The sequence below is a fragment of the Calonectris borealis genome, chromosome 4 (assembly GCF_964195595.1).
Source record: "Calonectris borealis chromosome 4, bCalBor7.hap1.2, whole genome shotgun sequence".
NCBI classification, from domain to species: Eukaryota; Metazoa; Chordata; class Aves; order Procellariiformes; family Procellariidae; genus Calonectris; species Calonectris borealis.
In genome coordinates, this window is record NC_134315.1 from 81,786,112 (window position 1) to 81,804,419 (window position 18,308).

The following is an 18,308-nucleotide window of genomic DNA, read 5'->3' on the forward strand; positions in this document are numbered from 1 at the left end:
GCTGACATTTGCTGTATTCCTCTGCTTCTGGGGTAGCAGTCCATGCTGTAAAGTTGAATGACATTTGGTACATCCATATAGCCAGAGTTCATTATACAACACAGGATAAAATTTCTAGTCTCTTCCTCTTTCTTTTCAAACTTTGGTTATTTTCAGAGTATAGAAATAACATTAGTGGCTGTATGCTTTCCATCTAATTGCTATTTGTTGGGCCGATGTTCAGGTTAGAATTGAAGCTAGGTTTCCCCATACTGTCCCGTTCAATTTTAGCAGACCAATGTCACCTTGATAAGGACTGTACTGTTTTAAAATGGTAGCACAGCGGGTAGGATTTGTCTCCCCAGATTTAGCCTTCCTCCATAGTATAGCTGTCTCTATTTGAGCTAGTTGTCTAGCCTGCCTTTAGTCGACGCAGATAGGTCAGATGAGTCACGCTTGTCTTAAAGATCTATTTTAGGGTATGATGAATCGTGCCCTCCAAGCGCTTACTTCTCTCCATTGACTGTAAGGGAGGGGAGCTGAGAGAACAAACCCGCTTGTCTGTACTTATACATGTCAAAAACGTTGCGAGATTAATCCAGTCTGATGTGTACCAAGATAGGTGGTTAAGAGTACCGAGTTGAAAAGTTTGAAGGGTTTTTTTCTTGAGAAACAGCGTGTGAGCAGGTAAGAAGCAGAATCATTTTAATCATCTTCGAGTTCACGTGCTAGTCTGTAAACAGGCTACCTCATGCTTCTGGAAAGGTGTTTTACTGCGCAGCAGGGATTTCATCGCTATCTGGTTCAAAGCAAACGGTAGTAAGGGGTATGCAGTTCCCCGATCTGGGTATTATTTGAAAGATGAAGGTGGTTTGTCTTTGCTGTGGATTTCACAGGCCCTGTTGCGAGTGCTGTCTGCACTGCGCTTATCTGATAAGCTATTGTCTGAAAGACCAAAAATACTGGGTTTGTACTTCGCTAGTATGATGAGTGTTCCTAGGATTATTTTGTGTTAAAAGAAATATGTCGAAGAACAATAAAAAAAGTGTATTCCTACTTCAGTAAGATCAGTGGGGGTAATTAATAACCATTCCAGTATAGTAATTACATAGTCAATCGTCTAGAGTATTGATAATAGTAGAAAGATACTCCTACATTGGAATGAAGCACAAGGTGTTTTAAATTATTATTTTCAGGACAAAAATACTGTTGTCAGTTTTGAAAAAATTCATGGGTAATATGGTGGTCAGTCAGTTACCAAGGATTCTTTTTCGTGTTTCACAAAACATGAGTTTCTGGTACGTGTATTTCTGAAGACTTCGTTTTCACATATCTACAGCTCATTTTTATTCTACACCTTCTCTCTGCAATTAAAATACCAAAACATCTGTCGTTTCTGTGTGATTCTTGTAGATTGAGTTTACAAACATTGCTTGGGGCTACAGGAAGGGAAGAAAACCCCCATAGTTCACTCCTAAAAAAACAGTTTTTGCTGGTTTTTTGTCCTGTTTTTTCCCTGTGATACCTGATTTCACTAGCTGTGAGGCTGCACCTTGTAGGTTTAAGGCGTTTATAGTGTTAGATGCTTTTTGAGTAAATGGTGTTCTTACTTATTTTGTGTCCTTTAGATATTAGTGTTAATGGTGTTCTTTAGTTATGAAAATTATCCCCACCCTGTAGCTTAGTGGGGAAGAAAGGTAGTGAAATATAGCTAGAGGTTAATAACTCAGTTAAAGTTAACATGCGTACTACAGCGGCACTGCAGAAATAATTTTAGCCAGTGTTACAAAATGTTCTAGTTTGTTCTTTTCTTCTTATTTGGTCTTTTTATAGCTCTTTTTTGCTTGAACTGCCTTTGCATTAGTCATATACCTACTCACTTGCCAAAGCAGGGGTCGTATTTTTTTGAACTGCTAATATCTTATTACCTTAACTCGCTGTCCCTAGAGGGGTAAAAATTATATTTAGAGGGTAGGTCCGTGGTCTTTTCTTTAATGGATTTACTTCACCTGTATTCTGAGCAAGGAATGTAAAAGCTACCATGTTTTCCACAGAAGTTTGCCCTTTTATGGTAGCTTTCTGCTATACTATCTGCAGTCTTTTTCATTATTAGTTTTTCAAGAAAACGGCTCGGCGCCTTTGACTGCTTTTAACAACGTTCTTCCCTCACACCTCAGTTGTTTTAAAAGCACCACGTGTATTTTTGCCTAGTAATCTTTGGCTTACAGAGATGATGTAATTTTGTGCCATAGAAAGCCATTGCCGTATTCTGAGACGGTATAGATGGGTTAGGCTTTAATTTTTCAATTGGTTCTTACCGCTCCCCTTAGAAAAAGTAGCTGCATCAGTTTGATCAGAATCCCATTACAATTTTTGAGTTTTCCTCCTGTATCAGTATTTTTGTTATTTATCAGACAAACTCTTACATGCCATAAGACTAAATACAGTCCTTGCGCTCTGAACACGTGATGGTATTTTAAAGGGAGAGAATAAGACAGCCGTGATGCACCCAAAGAAACTGCACGTTTTGGTTCAGTCCGATCGTCTCATCGCGCCGTGAGAGGGCACACAGATCTCCGGCCAGCTTTAACCAAAGCTGAAGGACGTTATTTAGGAAGTTCTTACTGCACATCAAATAAAAAGTATAATAGCATAAAATTGCCACTGTACGTCAAACGGCATAATCCTCCTAGAATTCAATTCAAGCAAAGTTTACTATTGGATCAAAAAAAAAAAAAAAAAAGAATCAAATTAAAATGGTGATTGTAAGTGACAGTTATCTGGCAGATGGGGACTGGCCAGATGTCTCTGCCCTAGTGCATCGCGTGTTCCCTTCTTGTCCTTGTGTAGTTTGTAATGTGTTTAGATGGAAAAAGAAATTGGAGGTTTGGAAGAGCATATGTTACATGGAGTCCATCAAATTTATAATGAAAAATTGGTAATTTTCTTACCGCTTTAATAAGCGCTAATTATTTCTGTCAAGTGTTGTCTGCAATAGCAGGACCTTGTTCCTACCAACACCCGTTTCACCTTAGTTCATCTTCAGTGCCCTCCCTACTTCTTCCTTCGTGCTAAGGAAAAGCTCCGTTATTTGACTTGATTCACATGGCTGCCAAGTCAGGGCTGCATTTTCCTTCTCGCCGCCTTCCGCCTCTGCTTCCTAGACAATGCGTTTATAGGCTGAAATGCTTTTGGTCTGTATTTGTACTCTGTTTCCCTGCACCCACACGCATACCTCCACAGAAAGTACAAAATGGTAAGATAAAAAAGATCCTCAAAAACAATCAGGAGGAGGTTAGTGTATAATCACAGCGACTACTGAGATTTTTAATTATTCTTTGATTTCTGATGTTACTGAATATTTCATACTGCCTTGTTCTTGACCATCTTTTTCTTGTAACGTTCACTCTTGCTCTCAAATAAGTAAGAGCTGAGAACACGGTGGGGTTTTGCACACAGGATAAATCATTTCTGGAATTCCAGATTCTAAATTACGCTCCACGTCTGTCTTGTCTTCTTCTCCACTACTTGTCCACATAGTCACTTTCTGCCGATGAGGTTGCATATCAGATCACGAAATAGGAAGAAATCTAATTTTCTAGTATGTGTGTAATTATTTGTGTGTTACTGAAAGGGAAGGGCAGCGTAGTTGCTTTCATACAGAGTTTCACGTGGTGCTTGTAATTTTGTAGAAAAACTGAGAAACGAGTTGGAAGGCAGATGATTTGGCAACATCTTTCTGACGGTCCGCATCGTGAATTGCGAAGCCTTTCCACAAGTACTGGAAGAACTGATGCTAGTGCTGGCGTGGGACGGTGATTGATTTGAGCCAGTGATACTGCCTTTACGTCCTTGACTTACTTTGCTGGCCCGTAGAGCTTCCCGATGGATGTGTTTTATATTCCATGGACAGGTCAGCAGACACAGCTCTACTAGATGTTAGTACTGCCCAGAGAAACTTTGCTGGAACCATATTCTGTAATATTAGGTGGCTCCTAGCAGAAAGCTTCATGAACATGTGTGTTCCACTGCAAATTCATTTTGGAAGAAAAAACAGGAAAAAGAGCAATTTGGCAGTGCGGTTCAATTTCCCCCTTCTGGGGTTGATGTTGTAATAGATCTTGTAATGTAGTACAACATCAAAGGCAGGATTGAAGTGCAACATTTTGATGGACCCAAAACAATTTTTTCAAACGTACGCTAGCAAAAATTTCCATTCTCATTCAGATTGAAATCAAGTCTCAAAATCTCAAAGATTCCCACAGAGGAACTTCTGTCATTCACATTCCTTTAACTCATACTATAGAAGGCACGAACAGATGCCAGTGAGTCAGGTTACCATCCAACTAAATTGAGCTGTTGCACACCATCCATTTAAAACAACACAAAACACCTTAATAAGCCTCTGGGCTTGGATCACAGAATGTCGTGTAATAGAATGTATTCAGATATTCGCTGTTTGTTCTTCCCTGTCAGAGTATGTATAACACGTAGGTTAACTGGGGGCTTCTCACGGTAAAACTTCAAAAAGAAATGACTGATGTTAGTGAAAAAGGGAATATTGCCAATTGTCTCGAGCCAAGTGAAAGTAAAATTACGTGTCCGTGTGGTTTTATGTCTCTTGTGTGTGGAAACTACAGTACCTTTGTAGGTGTTTTCATTGCTTACATTAACAGTTATCCAATAACATGATCTCATGATTATGTAGCAGCTCATCAGAGATTTTTACTTCATTTTCCACTGATTTAATAGTCTGTAATTTCCTAGTCTTTGATTGGAATTTGTTACCAGGTTATTTAATCAAATCCTTTAGTTTAGTTGTACGTATATGAGATGTAGCGTGCAAAACTTGTGATTTCCTCACGGCATGAAGTCTGGATTTCTTTTTGCCAGCCTTTTCTAACACTGCACCATTATTTCTTACTGAACCATCCTACCCCTTGGCTTGTGCTGACAATGCCATACAATGTCCGCAGTTTGGTCTATGTTGTTTAAAAATACGACAATGGAGGCATTGCTGATCTGCAGTCAAAACATCTCTTCATTAAAATTCTTTGTTCTTTCCACAATCTTTGTGAAAAATAAGGCAATTCATACTTGAAATATTCTTACCCATCATGCTATCTAGTAGTCAAGAACTACTCACAAAAAGCCTTGCTAGACTTTTCTATCCAGTTTTTTCTCCATCACTTCTTTCCTTGCTGGTTTCTTTTAGCTGCTTTTTATCGCGATATATTAGGTTTGCACTTACTAAAAGGGATGGTGGAGCATAAAAGAAATTAAAAGGTTCTTTAACACCACGACGCCAGTTCTTGCAGTGGTGTTGGAGACTTGCATTCTGCCTATGCTCCCCAGCGTTTTCTTTCTGAAGAAGAATGTGAGCTTTCTCAGTACTTCGGTTTTAACATTCCAAGCGTATTTGCGTGTGTGTTAATAGTCTAGTCCACGTGTAGGCGTGTGCAGGAGAATTACGACGATTGCTTGCGCAAGAGAGCTGCCACAGCCTGGTTTCTTGCATTTCTTTTTATTTCAAGCTTGGTCTTCCAAATTGATTTTCTGAGGTTTAATAAGGAGTTGAATGTAAGTTAAATCCTTGCAAATGTACCGGTAAAATCTATCTCCCTTACCCGTTTAGCATTAAACTCACAAAAATCTGTATTTGAGAGCAGTGCCACTCTGGTTGAACTTCATCGGTGTAAGGTTGAACTTTACCAAATGATGAATATACAGTGCAAAAATTTCAACCTCCGTTCCTCAAAAAACAAGTTTTTAAAAGTAGAAGTCAGTTTTCAAAGTGAAGTCAGATTTTCCATCTTGATAAAGTCCTTAAACTTTGCCCTCCTAGAGTAACCGGTATTAGTAATAACCATACCACTGTGCAGGAGTTTGTTTGCTCCGCGCTGTTTTAATGTAACTCCTATCAACATTAACAAATACTGAACTCTGGGCTTATTTCTGGACTGATAGATAAAGGAGAAACTGTTTCACGTACTTTTGCCTTAAGGCATATGCAAACACTGCTTGTGTTTGAATATTCTTACTAGAAATACATATTCTGCTTGGTTTTAATGTATTATTCTTCTGTTACTATTTAGCATTGATTATTATTAGTTCGCAGATGTACTGTACTATCTCCGAATGATCTCATTGAGGTTTATTGTAATATAGATGCATTAAGCATTTGACCAGCGAAGGCTAGGCGCAATCACAGAAGTCAGAGCTGAAGGAGCTGCGTTGCAGTGAGACCTGTGTGGGTGTGTGTGCCTTACCTGCGGTCCGCGAGCTTTGCACCAGGCGAGCTTGATGATCGGCTTAGGGCCCAAATTCCTCTTTACTTAAATGTACACATTTGGCCAAAGCGAACACCAAGTGTTACAAAGATTCCTGGAAATCAGCATTAGACGCTTAAAAGGTAAAGGCCCCCAGCGTATATGAAACGTGAGAGCATTGCTTGTAAAACAATAATCAGTTTCCTTTAATTTGAAGTTAAGAGTTGGGGTTTGGGTTCGTTTTAAGCAGCAGATCCTGCAGTGAAGGAAAGATGATTAGAAGGAAAGTGGCTTGATCTTGACACGCGTTTAATTTCCTCATGAATACAGGCGTACACTGAAGGCAAAACAGCGTAAAGCAGCAATATGCCATCATGTCCCGTGCTCGTAGGAAAGGAAGAGAAGTGGCTGTTGCGCCAGCTGAGGAATGACAGAATACCTTTGTTACGGCTGTTCTTCTGACGGCCTTTCAGCTGTCACCTTCCACTTCGCCTTCCGTTTTAAGAGTTGTATTTGTGTCTCTTTCTAGCTCGTAAGCAGGAGATTATCAAGGTTACCGAGCAGTTGATTGAAGCTATCAACAACGGGGACTTCGAAGCTTACACGTAAGTGTTCTCATTTAGGAGGGAGTGAGGAGAGCTGATGTATTGCACACTGTATATGTAAATATGCATATTTATATATGAGTGTCTATGTTTGTATTGATGTATTGTTGAAGTTCATTCTCGGATCCCCCCAGAAACACAAGACGTGTTCATTGCTGCTTTGCCCGGCTTTACACGCGCCTGGTTGCCAATTTCAGAGGAGCCGCTCCTGTAAATCCAGCGTACTACTCAGCCGAGACAGGATCGCAATCCCCACGCAAAACATGCAGTGATCTGTCTTGGTGTAGGAAATTAAAGTCGTGTTTGTGATTGAGAATCCAGAAAGCACAGCAGAAGCCTCTTTTAGCAGAAAATTTTTATTGTATGTAGAGGTTGATGTTAACTAGAATCCCGTTTGTACTTCAGAGCGTGAAAGACCACGTGGAATTTAGCTTCCAGCAGCCTCTACTGAGCACTGTGCAAGAATTTGCTGGGGGAAAGCGGACTGATTTCTCTCTCAGCTTTTCTCTGCAAAGACACAATTCCATCACTGCTTCTGTTCTCTTCCTACCTCAAAAAAAAAATTTTAAAAAGTAGAGGAAAGCCCTTCTCAGCATTTCTTTTGGTCTCCTGTGTTTCTCTGGGTGGATTCTATCCTGTTGCAGCACAAGCCTCACAGTTCAACAGCGACGCTGCTCGTCCTGTTTAAAGACTCGCCAAGCACTAAACTTCAATTGGTATGATCACTTTAAAAGCTTTGTTGTACAAATGTCAAGTGGAAACTTATTCCAAATTCTTACCTAAATTTTGTCAGTTTAAAAAAAAAAAAATTAAATCTTGCTTAAATAATGATGCGAGACATAAAAAATATCCCTTGGATCGCACGGAAGCAGTTTTCAGAGTCACAAGTAAAAATTCCTACTTGTAATACCATTGACTTGTGGGGCCTTCTTTGGCAGTCTTTTTTTTGGTCAAAAGATGATTTATATGAAATCTAGTTCACCTAAAGTAAGCAGCCAAATGTACTAATTTAGGTGAAACCAGAACTCCATCACTTCTCCCCATTTAAATTCTGTTCTTCTCCAGTGTGATGGCACAGGTAAGTAACATGTCCAATGGGAAAAAACGAAAACATTTAAAAAGTAATCTCTCCAAAGTTGTGTCACATAACTGCGTGTGTTTATTACAGAATTTCCTCTTTTCCACAGGAAAATCTGTGATCCAGGCCTTACATCTTTTGAACCTGAAGCTTTGGGTAATCTAGTAGAAGGGATGGACTTTCACCGGTTTTACTTTGAAAATGGTAAACATTCCTTTTTCCTCCCTTCATCTGTTCCTTGTGATTGTGTTTCTCCAGTCTAATTAGCATTTTGGTTTTGAGAATTCATTGATTTGGGCAGGGGAAGGGAGTATTATTTTTTTCAGAGTTCCGCTGTATGTGTTTTTCTGTCTGTTTCTGCTGCGCTCATTCACCCATCATAGGGCACCTTGGATAGCGGAGGAAAGTTTCAGGTATTTGGAAAGGGAAAGTCAAGAGGTATAAAAGAAAAAAACAAACAAACCATAGATAAGTAATTCTCATACATTATTTTTTTTTCCATTGGGGAAAAGAGAAAATCGTGCTGTGAGTATACTTAAAAGAAAGGTCCCTAAATGGTGTGATTACAGTGATTGCAACTAACAGTCAGCACTTCCAGTGAGTATGTGATGTAGTGGGGAAGACATTGTAGTCACTCCGTCTGTACCGCTGAGGACCTGATCGGCTGTCTTTTTTGTATTGGGGGGTATGTGTGTGTCTATATATATATATATGTATATGAGAACACCAATATATATTTTATATATATATATTACAATCATGTCAGCTATAAGAAAGAAAAATTACCCATAGAGTGGATTTAGTAAGGTTTTGGAGGATCATGTAATATAGGTAATCATTTTAGAGTAGACTTGACTCAAAAGGAAATAAAATACTGTAAATTAAGATACCAGCTTATCCAATAATTTCTGAGAAATGTCTGAGCATAAAATGGGATTATCATATTCCTAAATTCTCATCCATCTCCAAAACAGCATTTTCCATATTTTTCCTTAAAATGTTTCCTTTCGTTACCGCTGCTTTTTAGTTTTCATAGATATCAATACTCGACACTTAATAAAATGTCACAAGAGTGAGCTAAAAGCAGAATTATTTTAACTGAAAATATTAAGTACAAATGTCATTAGACATTAGACGCAGCAGTGAAACTGAAGTGGAAAACTCAATTGTGAAACTCAAGATGGTGGCCCGCGCTTTATATAATCCATGTATGTATATGGATTAAATAATATGCACTATTAAACATTTGATTGGTTTCCTTATAGGAAAGGGGAAAACATATTTATGCTGTGACTGCGCTCAATTCTACAATGTACTTGAGCTAGTTGTCAGTCGTGATTATCAGTAAACGATAATTATTGCTTTGTATCTGCTAAGCTTGGGATTTTTGTTTTGTAAAATGGCGTGAGATGAGTTATTTTGGCTTACACAGAGAAAATTTCATTTATCCTCTGCGTGTGTGTGTTTGTTTCCTAGCTTTATCCAAAAGTAATAAGCCAATCCACACCATCATCCTCAATCCCCATGTCCACCTTGTGGGTGACGATGCCGCTTGCATCGCATATATCCGGCTCACGCAGTACATGGATGGAAGCGGGATGCCAAAGACTATGCAGTCGGAGGAGACGCGGGTCTGGCACCGTCGTGACGGGAAATGGCAGAACGTTCATTTTCACCGTTCAGGGTCACCAACAGTACCTATCAAGTAAGAAACAATTCGGACCACAAGCTTAAACTACGTAGGTCAGACCAGATAGTCTAATAGCTGCTTTTGGCCTTAAAAACTATGAAACTGTCCTCTTGATAGTGTAATTTCTTGTGGTCGTTTATGCAGTCTGTATTATATTCAGTAGTGTGCATATAGTATTGGTGCAAATATTTTTAAAATAATGCTTTTTTTGTTGTTGTTTTCAACTGTGATGCCCACTGATCCAGCTCAGTCCCTGAACTGACAGCTTGAAGAGCAGAAAAATGTTTTAATGTCGATAAGGCTTGATTGATACAAGTCACACAAAATAAGATTGGAAAACCTGAAATAGAATTTCAGGAAAACCTGAAAAAATAAAAAGCAATAGGATACATGGAGCTGTTAGAGCTGACCGGAAAGTTTCAAGGAAAAAAGTATCACTGTTCTGAAAAACTGAAGTTTGAGTAATACTCGTTGTGATTTCCAGCCACCTCTACTTACTCAGACCTAGTTATGTTCACTGCAAGTTGGTTTTGAGCCCGTTTACGTATTTACTTCGCAAATTAAGTCATACAGGAACCTACCACATTCTTATCTCTGTCCCCACACTCTCTTTGCTTAACTGCTGAATAGTCACTGTCCGACAGTTACGACATCTACGTGGGTAAGCCTCAGAGCTCTCCCGTCACCATTTTTCTCTTCTGTTCATTCGGGCACCTCTGCATGCCCTCCCATACCCTCGGAGTCACGCCGTGACTCCACGCGCGCAAACCTGAATTCCTTGAGCCGGATTTTCAGCGGCGTAAATTACAGCACGCTCATAGTTGCGATAACAAGGTAAAAGAGTCACGGCTTCTTCGAGAGGTTCTGCTCAAGTCCTTTGCTTTTCTTCTGCTTGCAGCCTTCGCTAATGCCGCTGTGTCCCTCAGAGCCCAACCTCGCTGACTTCTGGCTTAGGTTAGGCTGTTCCCAAATTAGTATATAATTGGTATAGGCCTTGATTAGCTCAGGTGCAAACCCTCTGAATAGCTTATAATTACGTTTGCGTGAGGTGTCTTAATGTGGACAGTGGCTGAACTTCCTGGCATGAGTTAGGATAGGAGCTTAGATTTCATCCTTCGAACTTCATCATGTCCCATATATTACTCCTTGCAAGACTATTCTCCCATATGAAATAATACTTAATAAAATAAGGAACATGATAGAATGAAGTGTTAAACTTCAGTGGGAATGAATTTTTTTCTTTTTTTTTTTATTTAGGGAAAAAGTAATTCGATTACCTAGTGATAACTACTGTATTTTATTTAAAAATCTGAAACCCATGGGAGCAGACACTATGTCGCTCTTGTTTTTCACTTTCTAGCTGCACTGCTGGTGTTTAAACAGATAATATTGAAAGAGTAGTTACATTTTCTTGAAATGCAGCGTTACATAGATTTTTGATGTTTTCATAAAGGAGTGTTTTGTCAAGGGATCTGACCTGGGTATGTGTAGAGCCAGAAATTATAAGTGACACATGTTCACCTGTCCCAGTGCACCCTGGACAGTAAGCGTTTACAGCAGAATGACATGAAGTGGGCTAGAGAATTATTTAATCTTTTCCTTTGTTGTTTTTTTTTCCCCCTCTGTTTTTGAGAAGGGTTGGGGGGGGTGTCAATTTTTTTTTAACTTAACCATATTTATAGGAAACAATCCTAAAGAGAAAAGGTAATTTATGACACTTATACACCAAAACCAGAAGGCAACAAAATAGCCGTCTTACTACTATTTTCATGGAGGATTATAGAATTTGCCCAATAATTCCTGTAATAATACTTTATAGAGAGATACTGAATAGCTTCTGCAGCTGCAGAAGAAGCTGAGAGGTAACTTTTTTCAGACTGCAGGGTTGTGCCTATGTCAGTGGGTGTTCTGAGCCTATGGGGTCAGACAGAGGAGATTTCAGGATTGCGGGAGGGTATCCAAGCTGAAAAGGTCCCAGAGGAGGGGTAGGGGCTCGAAGCCTTAGAGCATGGCTAAGGCTGAAGGAGAGATGCTCTGAGATTGCAACGTAGCCCTAGACGTGTAGCCCCTATGTAGCGCTGGCAACAACATCCATAAATCCCTTACCTAACCCTCATCTTGAATTCAGAGGGGTTTTTTGGACTTGTTCATATCACTGTTCTAAAATATCATCGGTCTGATGGTTAGAAACCTTACTTTCCAGTCTAAATTTTAGTTGTATTCAATGAATCCTTGATTATTCTTATTTCATCGTTGTTCTCCTATACTGGGGATAGGTATGCAGACGCGAGCTGTTTTATGCGAAGGCTGATTAGATCACTTCCCACCTTCTATTTTCGTAGGGTAAATAAACAATGCTAACGTAGTTGGCTTTTTTTGATAGTATATCCATTTTCCTGGCTACCTTAATAGCTCTTCACTGTCTTTTTTGGTTTGAGGTTTGTCTTTTCATTAGCTTGGGTTCTTCTGAAATACTGTGTACAATTGTGGTCAGGGCTTTATTTAACTTCACAATGTCTGTCTTTTCCCCGTTGAGAATGCCACGCCTGCTACGTTCTGGCATGATTTTTGCAGTTGTGTGATCTACATCACATCAGCAGATCATCTAAGACAGCCACGTATTTATCCTCAACTGTCATTTCCAACCAATGAGTGTATAGAAACTTTTGCTGAGCATGCAGCTTTGTACTTGCTATTATTACATGTAACGTTGCTGGATTACCCAGCCCTCAAGGTTATTTGGTTGTTCTTGCACAATACTCCTGCTTTCCTTTGTATTTATGGTGCCTTCCACCTAAGTGTAAGTACACTACGTGAGACCAGTCCTACTTGTGCTCAGGTCATTGGCAAAGACTAATGAGTCTCCTCTCGGCTGATAATTCCCCTTTCAGCCCAAGCATTGTCATGTCTCTTCTAGTTATTTTACATATTCTTTCTTTAATCCCCATCTTCTCAAGTTTAACTGGTAGATTCCCATGTAGCGCCATGCCAGAACTCGCCTTCCGTAACCCATCCTGACCGTCTTTTAGACTGCCTCGAGCTTCACCTTTGCTTTTCCCAGTCAGAGCAGCAGTGTAACTCTATTTTGGAAAACTACAGAAGAAATTTAATTAAAATATTGTTCTTGATTACCCTTCCTTTCTTTTCTTTTATTGGAAATTTATACAGTCTTCAGCTATTTATTTAATTATTACCAACACACAGTAGTTAATAATGGCACTTCCGTAATAAAAAAGTATCTTACACATAATGTCTGAAGAAGAATTTCAAATCTAATAAACTTGCAAAAGCAATTATAGCTGTGACCTGCTTTTGCAAACATAGAATCCTAGATTATGTCAAATCATTTGCTGCGAGCACAGTAGCTTATTTGTTTTCAGGACTACAGTGAGGAGTGTGCATAAATCTAAGGACAGAACTGAGCTCTTTGGTAGCTATAGGTATATGGAAACGTTTCCTTATGGCAGATAATTTATTTGGAAAAGAATATGAGCACAAATGTATATTTAGCTCATAAATAAATTTTAGTTGTCATTTTTGCTGCGAGTTAGACAAGACAGACTTTGGTTTCTCTCTTGTCCATTGTTTTTCTCCGAGTGATATGACTCATGGTAGGAAATTTTTCTCTGTATTCCATGTTCTTAAGAACTTGAGCTTATGTGTTTCTGCAGAACTGCGTCTGCATTTACACAGAGAGTGGATATGGGCAGTCAAAGGGCTATTGGACCTAAAACTGACTTCCAAACCTAAATTCAGACCTGAGGCTGCCAGGCTGATGTTCCCTCACTTAGCACACCTTACACCTTCTTATACTTTCTTAAGTTAAATACCGAACCACAGGAAGACTTAAGTAAAGAGTGTGTTCTGTGTTTGTACAGTGCCTAGCACAGCGGGATCCCCATCATGACTTCGGCCCCTAGATGCTACGGTAATACAAATGATATGATAAGCTGAGTTAGTTAACTACTTGCTTACACGCGCCTTTTCTTTCGTTTTCCCTTTGCATACGGCTCTAGCATGTCTTGCATGTAAATGACATCCGATTCTTCCTTGTTACTTGGTTCAATTTTTGTGTGAGAATCTCAGTCCGTGGCAGTGTCTGTAATGTACGTGCTGAGGAAGTGAGTTAAACTCAGAGATTCACATCTGAATTCTGCCCTCCCTCCTTGAAGAAATTGGTTAAGGCACTTTGGCTTCCTGCCTCAGTTTCCTTTTTTATTTTAACAGCCTCTCTGGCATGTTGTAAAGATGGAAAATGTCTGTAAAGTGGTTTGAAAAATAAAAGAATGCTTTGCCTGAGCGTTTGGGTTTTTTTTTTTTCCCTTGGTTTTCTTCACAATATTGTGTTAAATGATCTTGAGGAGATTTTTTTAAATAGTATTGGCTAACACTTGAGCATGTATTGTTAATCTGGTGGTGATGTTACTTCAGTAATGGCAATCTGTTTTTTTTTTTTTTTTCTTCCTCCTAGCTAAAAATATCAGCGGTGCCGCTCTTGCATTTTCTGTACCCAACGCACCTGGTTGATTACCATCTTGGCCATCCCGTTCTCTTCATGCATGTTTCTGAGTGCATGAAGTTGTGAAGGTTCTTCATGTAACACATTTGTGATGCACCATGTTGCTGTATATTCCATCTGTACACTGTTAACATTTCAATGAAGGTGATGTTCCATGCAAATAGAGAATAAAAAGGGATAAAAGGCAAAAAAAATATTTGATGGACAGCAGTAGATACAGAATACATTTGTCACTTTCTCCATTTATGCCAAGTTTGGACAGACAACTTCAAAAACTATCCTGTTTATTAAAAAAAAAAGAAAAAAAAAAAGAAAAAGTACATTTTATCCTCTTTTTTTAAGAACTGTTTTTTGACTCCTCCTTTTCCCCTGAGTCCCAGGGTTTTTCTTTGGTTCTGGTAGGAATGGTTAGGATTTCCGCTGGCAGCTCCGTTACTATAAAACGGGTTTTTATTACAGCATGTAGATGGACAAAATCACTGATAAATGTGGAAATGAAAATATCTTGGCTTTATACCAGCTGAAGCCTTCTTAGTTTATTAGGCTGTGTAAACTGGAAAAATCTCATCATTTGCTGGCTTGGGCACTTCAGAATTAACTGTCGATGTTCTGGTGAGCTAGCAGCTTCTTTTTTTCTTTTGAGTCTTGACCTTTGCTTTCTTACTATGCTAACTGAAAATTTCTATTGGATGATTAAGCAAAATTTAAAATTGTAAGGAACTAAGTGATGATTGAGGGGCAGTTTTTGAGGATTAAAATGGAAGAATAGAGAAAGATTTTTATCGCTTTTAGGGTGTACTGTAGATTTTTAAGGAGGCTTTAAAAAAATATAAAATTTTGATTAAGCTATAGACCAGTTGTGTGGTTAATATATTCGAGAAGTATTAGGCTTTAAAAGCTTAGTATGAAGAGTTTATTTACTTTACACTGCTGCTGTTGCTTCTCTGGAAATGTATTACGGATACACCAGTTTTCTAATAAGACTCTAACACTTTACCACAGATTTGTTTCTCCCCTGTCTTCCCTCTCAATCTGCTCTTGGTTTCTTAAAATCCTCACGCAGCGAACAGTATCAAGGATAACAATCTTTGCAGCATTACCAAATTGTTTTGGCCCCTGATGGGTTGCTGCCAACACCGGTACGCTGCGCGGGGAACGCTCTCGGTGTCACAAACTTTGTAACCGGGGCTATTTTTGCTTCCCTTATGTTGCCGTGAAAATACATCCTTGCAAGCGTTTAGGTTTATTCCCTTCCACTTTTAATAGAAAAATACAGGGATCGGTTATTTCTTTTTTTTTTTCCATTTGTTAATTGTTCTGTTACCAACAGGGCTAACTGTTTTCTGCAGCGCTGTACAGTGCATGATATCTCAATCAATGTCCTTTTTAGCGGTTAAAAATTTACAACTCGGCAGCCTGAAGTTTTTAAAATGGGAAAGCTTCCTAATTTGTATCATTTCACCTTTCTGTGTTGATTACTAATCAAAAGCAGTTCTTAAACATGTTGATGTTGTTACTAGTGGATGTATGGTAGATGGATTTAAGCTTCTCTGATAATTACTACATGATTTTAAACAATATGTATTTAAAATAAGCATCTACAATAAATGTGTTGAGCCATATTAACCTGCCAATGGGATCTGTGAAAAAAGTAATGGCCTCATTTTTTTTCCTCATTAATTTCTTTACTTTTTTTTGTGAAGCGGCTATAAGTGGCATAACTGTATTTAAAATTAACAAATTAGGTGTAGGGTGGTTTTTTTATACTTCTAACATAGCATGTGGTGTTGACGTATTACTGTAGACCAAGTTTGTCTTCCACACCAAGACGTGAGGAAATTGTGATTTGTTCTCTCCACCACAATTGAATTATACTCTTCTCTTCTGTCATTTTGGAACACTGCAGTTTACCATGGGACACAGTGTACATATTTCTTGCCATAATGGTAAATGATTGATATATTTAAGGATTAATAAATTTGTGATTTCTGCTGACATTGTGCTCGTGTTTTAATTTCCCAGTTAATTGTGATTTTTGCATTGGAAAATGTGTAGTGTCTGTTTGAATTAAGAAGTCGGAGACACAGATGCAGTTTCTTACGAGCCGAATTTGCAGTTTGAAAATACGAGTGTTTGCTTTTGTGATTTGACTTTTTGGTTAGTTCTTAACTGCCTTTCTTGAGGACCCGTTTGTACACCGTTTATGCTGTACTTTGTTGATAGATTTTGCACATACCTTGTATTTATAGGTCTATATTTAGAAATGTTTTAGGTAGCTTGCACATTTCTGTAGCTGCCTTACTGTGTTTCATACGCTCAGCCTCATCAGTAACAGAAGATGCTGTAAGAGCAGTTATTGTATGTTTAGCGTTGCAGACCATATGTTGCAGACCGAAATGCATTAAAGTCCATAAATAATTAACATTTAAAATAACATATCAGTTTAAAAGCTTCCGCCTATGTCTGTAGTGATTTTAGGCTCTCTTACCCTACGCTGAGCCACAACTGGGAACAGTCCTTCATACCAGCAGAAAAGAAGGACCGAGGGGGCGGAGGAGAGGAGACAACTTCCAGCTTTCGCGGGTCATGCAACGAAACGCAGAGCTGGATCACTTCTCGGCTTCTGTGCCAGCGTAGCCGTGAGCCAGACCCGTGGCAGCCATCCAGGAGTACCGCCTGTGGAAGGAGCGAGAGCGTATTCCTGGGTTTGGGAAAACGTCAGTGCTTCCTTTTGGGTGGCATTTTGCTATGTATTTGTAAACAAAAAGAAAAATAGTTAGGAGGGTGCTCAGAGGTTTGGAATGTTTCGGTAAACCCCAGAGGAAGCAAAAGTGGTTTAGTCTGTTGGGAGGTTTTGTACTTTGTCATATCGCTTCTACCTACTTTGTTTACTCATTTTTTCCACTAAATGCTATTCCAGAAATCAGTTTGACTTCCATTTTAACTGTGCGCCTGCAGTAAGCTGTTTGACAGCAGTGGAATTGCTACTAATATCAGGTATGTAGAGAGGAAGAGATCAGTATGTAAAGCATAATGATGAGGAGGGGGGTGGGAAGGAAACACTTGCTAAATATCAGGTTAAAGATTGGGGAGAGGGGTGCGGTTTTTTGGTGGTTTTTGTTTGGGTTGTTTTTTTTTTTTTAATTGTTGTGGATGTCCATTTATAGCACAAATGTTTTAACATGCTGCCTCCTGGTGGCTTTTTGTAATGATGTTTTCTATTTAGGCATGCACAAGAAGCAGCTATTTGTTCTGAGGAGAAGGGAATCCAATGCTTTCACGCGTTCACTTTTTTAATGTGAGTAAGGAACACAGAATATTTCAGAGGCTGGAAATGTCCATTTGCTGGGTCTTGAATACACAGTATACATATACCTAGAGGTATCAGATTGACTCCGCCTTCTAAAAATGGGCTCCCAGGACACAGTTAAGAAAATAAACATTTATCTCGTAGAGTTGTATATTAAATCCGGAGTTCATTATGTCAAAGATTAATTTACTGTTTCTTCAGTGTACTATCAATCCTTTGTAATGTATCATCTCTCTGGACTGTGTGCTCGCAGAGAACAGAATTACTTTGTTCTTCTCAGGGCTTTTCTTTCTTCTTAAATTTGTACAGTCATACTTTATACATAACTCAACTTAAGAAAAGACCATTAGTCAAAAAATTAACTGTGTTAGTTGGAGAATTGATCCAAATTGCTTCAGGACATTTCAGTTTCTTTCTTCCTAACCAATTATTGGTAAAATACAGACAGCTGTGGGTGAGTGGGTTAAAAATTCAGTGCTGCAAGGTCCAACTGCTAAGTGTCTGGTTGCTGCAGGGCAAGCCGCTGTAGTAGAGGCCTGACAGGAGCATAGGGAGGTTTTGATCCCCATGAGAGGGGAGACTTACCTATCCTGAGGACTGTCTATGCCTCGCATGAAAGGAATCCTACGTATAGCAAACTAGAAGCCTTTCCTCCCTTCTCCTCCCTCTCTTGCGCAGATATCCGTGGCTGAGCAGAACAAGTTGCAGGATCTGCTTCCGAGGCAGCATGCATGTTAAACGAGGAGAATGCAGCAATTCCGCATGCTCGTATGCTGCAGAACAGCAGCGCAAGGCTGCTTGTTTCCAGCATGTTCTTGTCCAGACTCTGAGCCTAGGCGAAAGGCACTGCAGACAGTA

The 18,308-nt window shown here is 39.2% G+C and overlaps 1 protein-coding gene across 6 annotated transcripts in view; it reads left to right on the forward strand.

Annotated features, from left to right (window-relative positions):
• The window catches only part of CAMK2D (calcium/calmodulin dependent protein kinase II delta), a 158,043-nt gene extending 141,908 nt beyond the window's left edge, over window positions 1-16,135 (forward strand). For 3 of the 6 annotated variants that reach the window (XM_075150291.1, XM_075150292.1, XM_075150294.1), the window contains 5 exons: window positions 6,778-6,853; window positions 8,041-8,135; window positions 9,408-9,636; window positions 13,500-13,549; window positions 14,093-16,135. In XM_075150291.1, the coding sequence (XP_075006392.1) occupies window positions 6,778-6,853; window positions 8,041-8,135; window positions 9,408-9,636; window positions 13,500-13,506 (407 nt within the window). In that variant the 3' untranslated portion in view covers window positions 13,507-13,549; window positions 14,093-16,135. Of the gene's footprint in view, window positions 1-6,777; window positions 6,854-8,040; window positions 8,136-9,407; window positions 9,641-13,499; window positions 13,550-14,092 lie in introns of those variants that run through there. The other 3 variants (XM_075150295.1, XM_075150296.1, XM_075150293.1) reach the window with 2 other exon arrangements.
• Window positions 16,136-18,308: the final 2,173 nt, after the last annotated feature.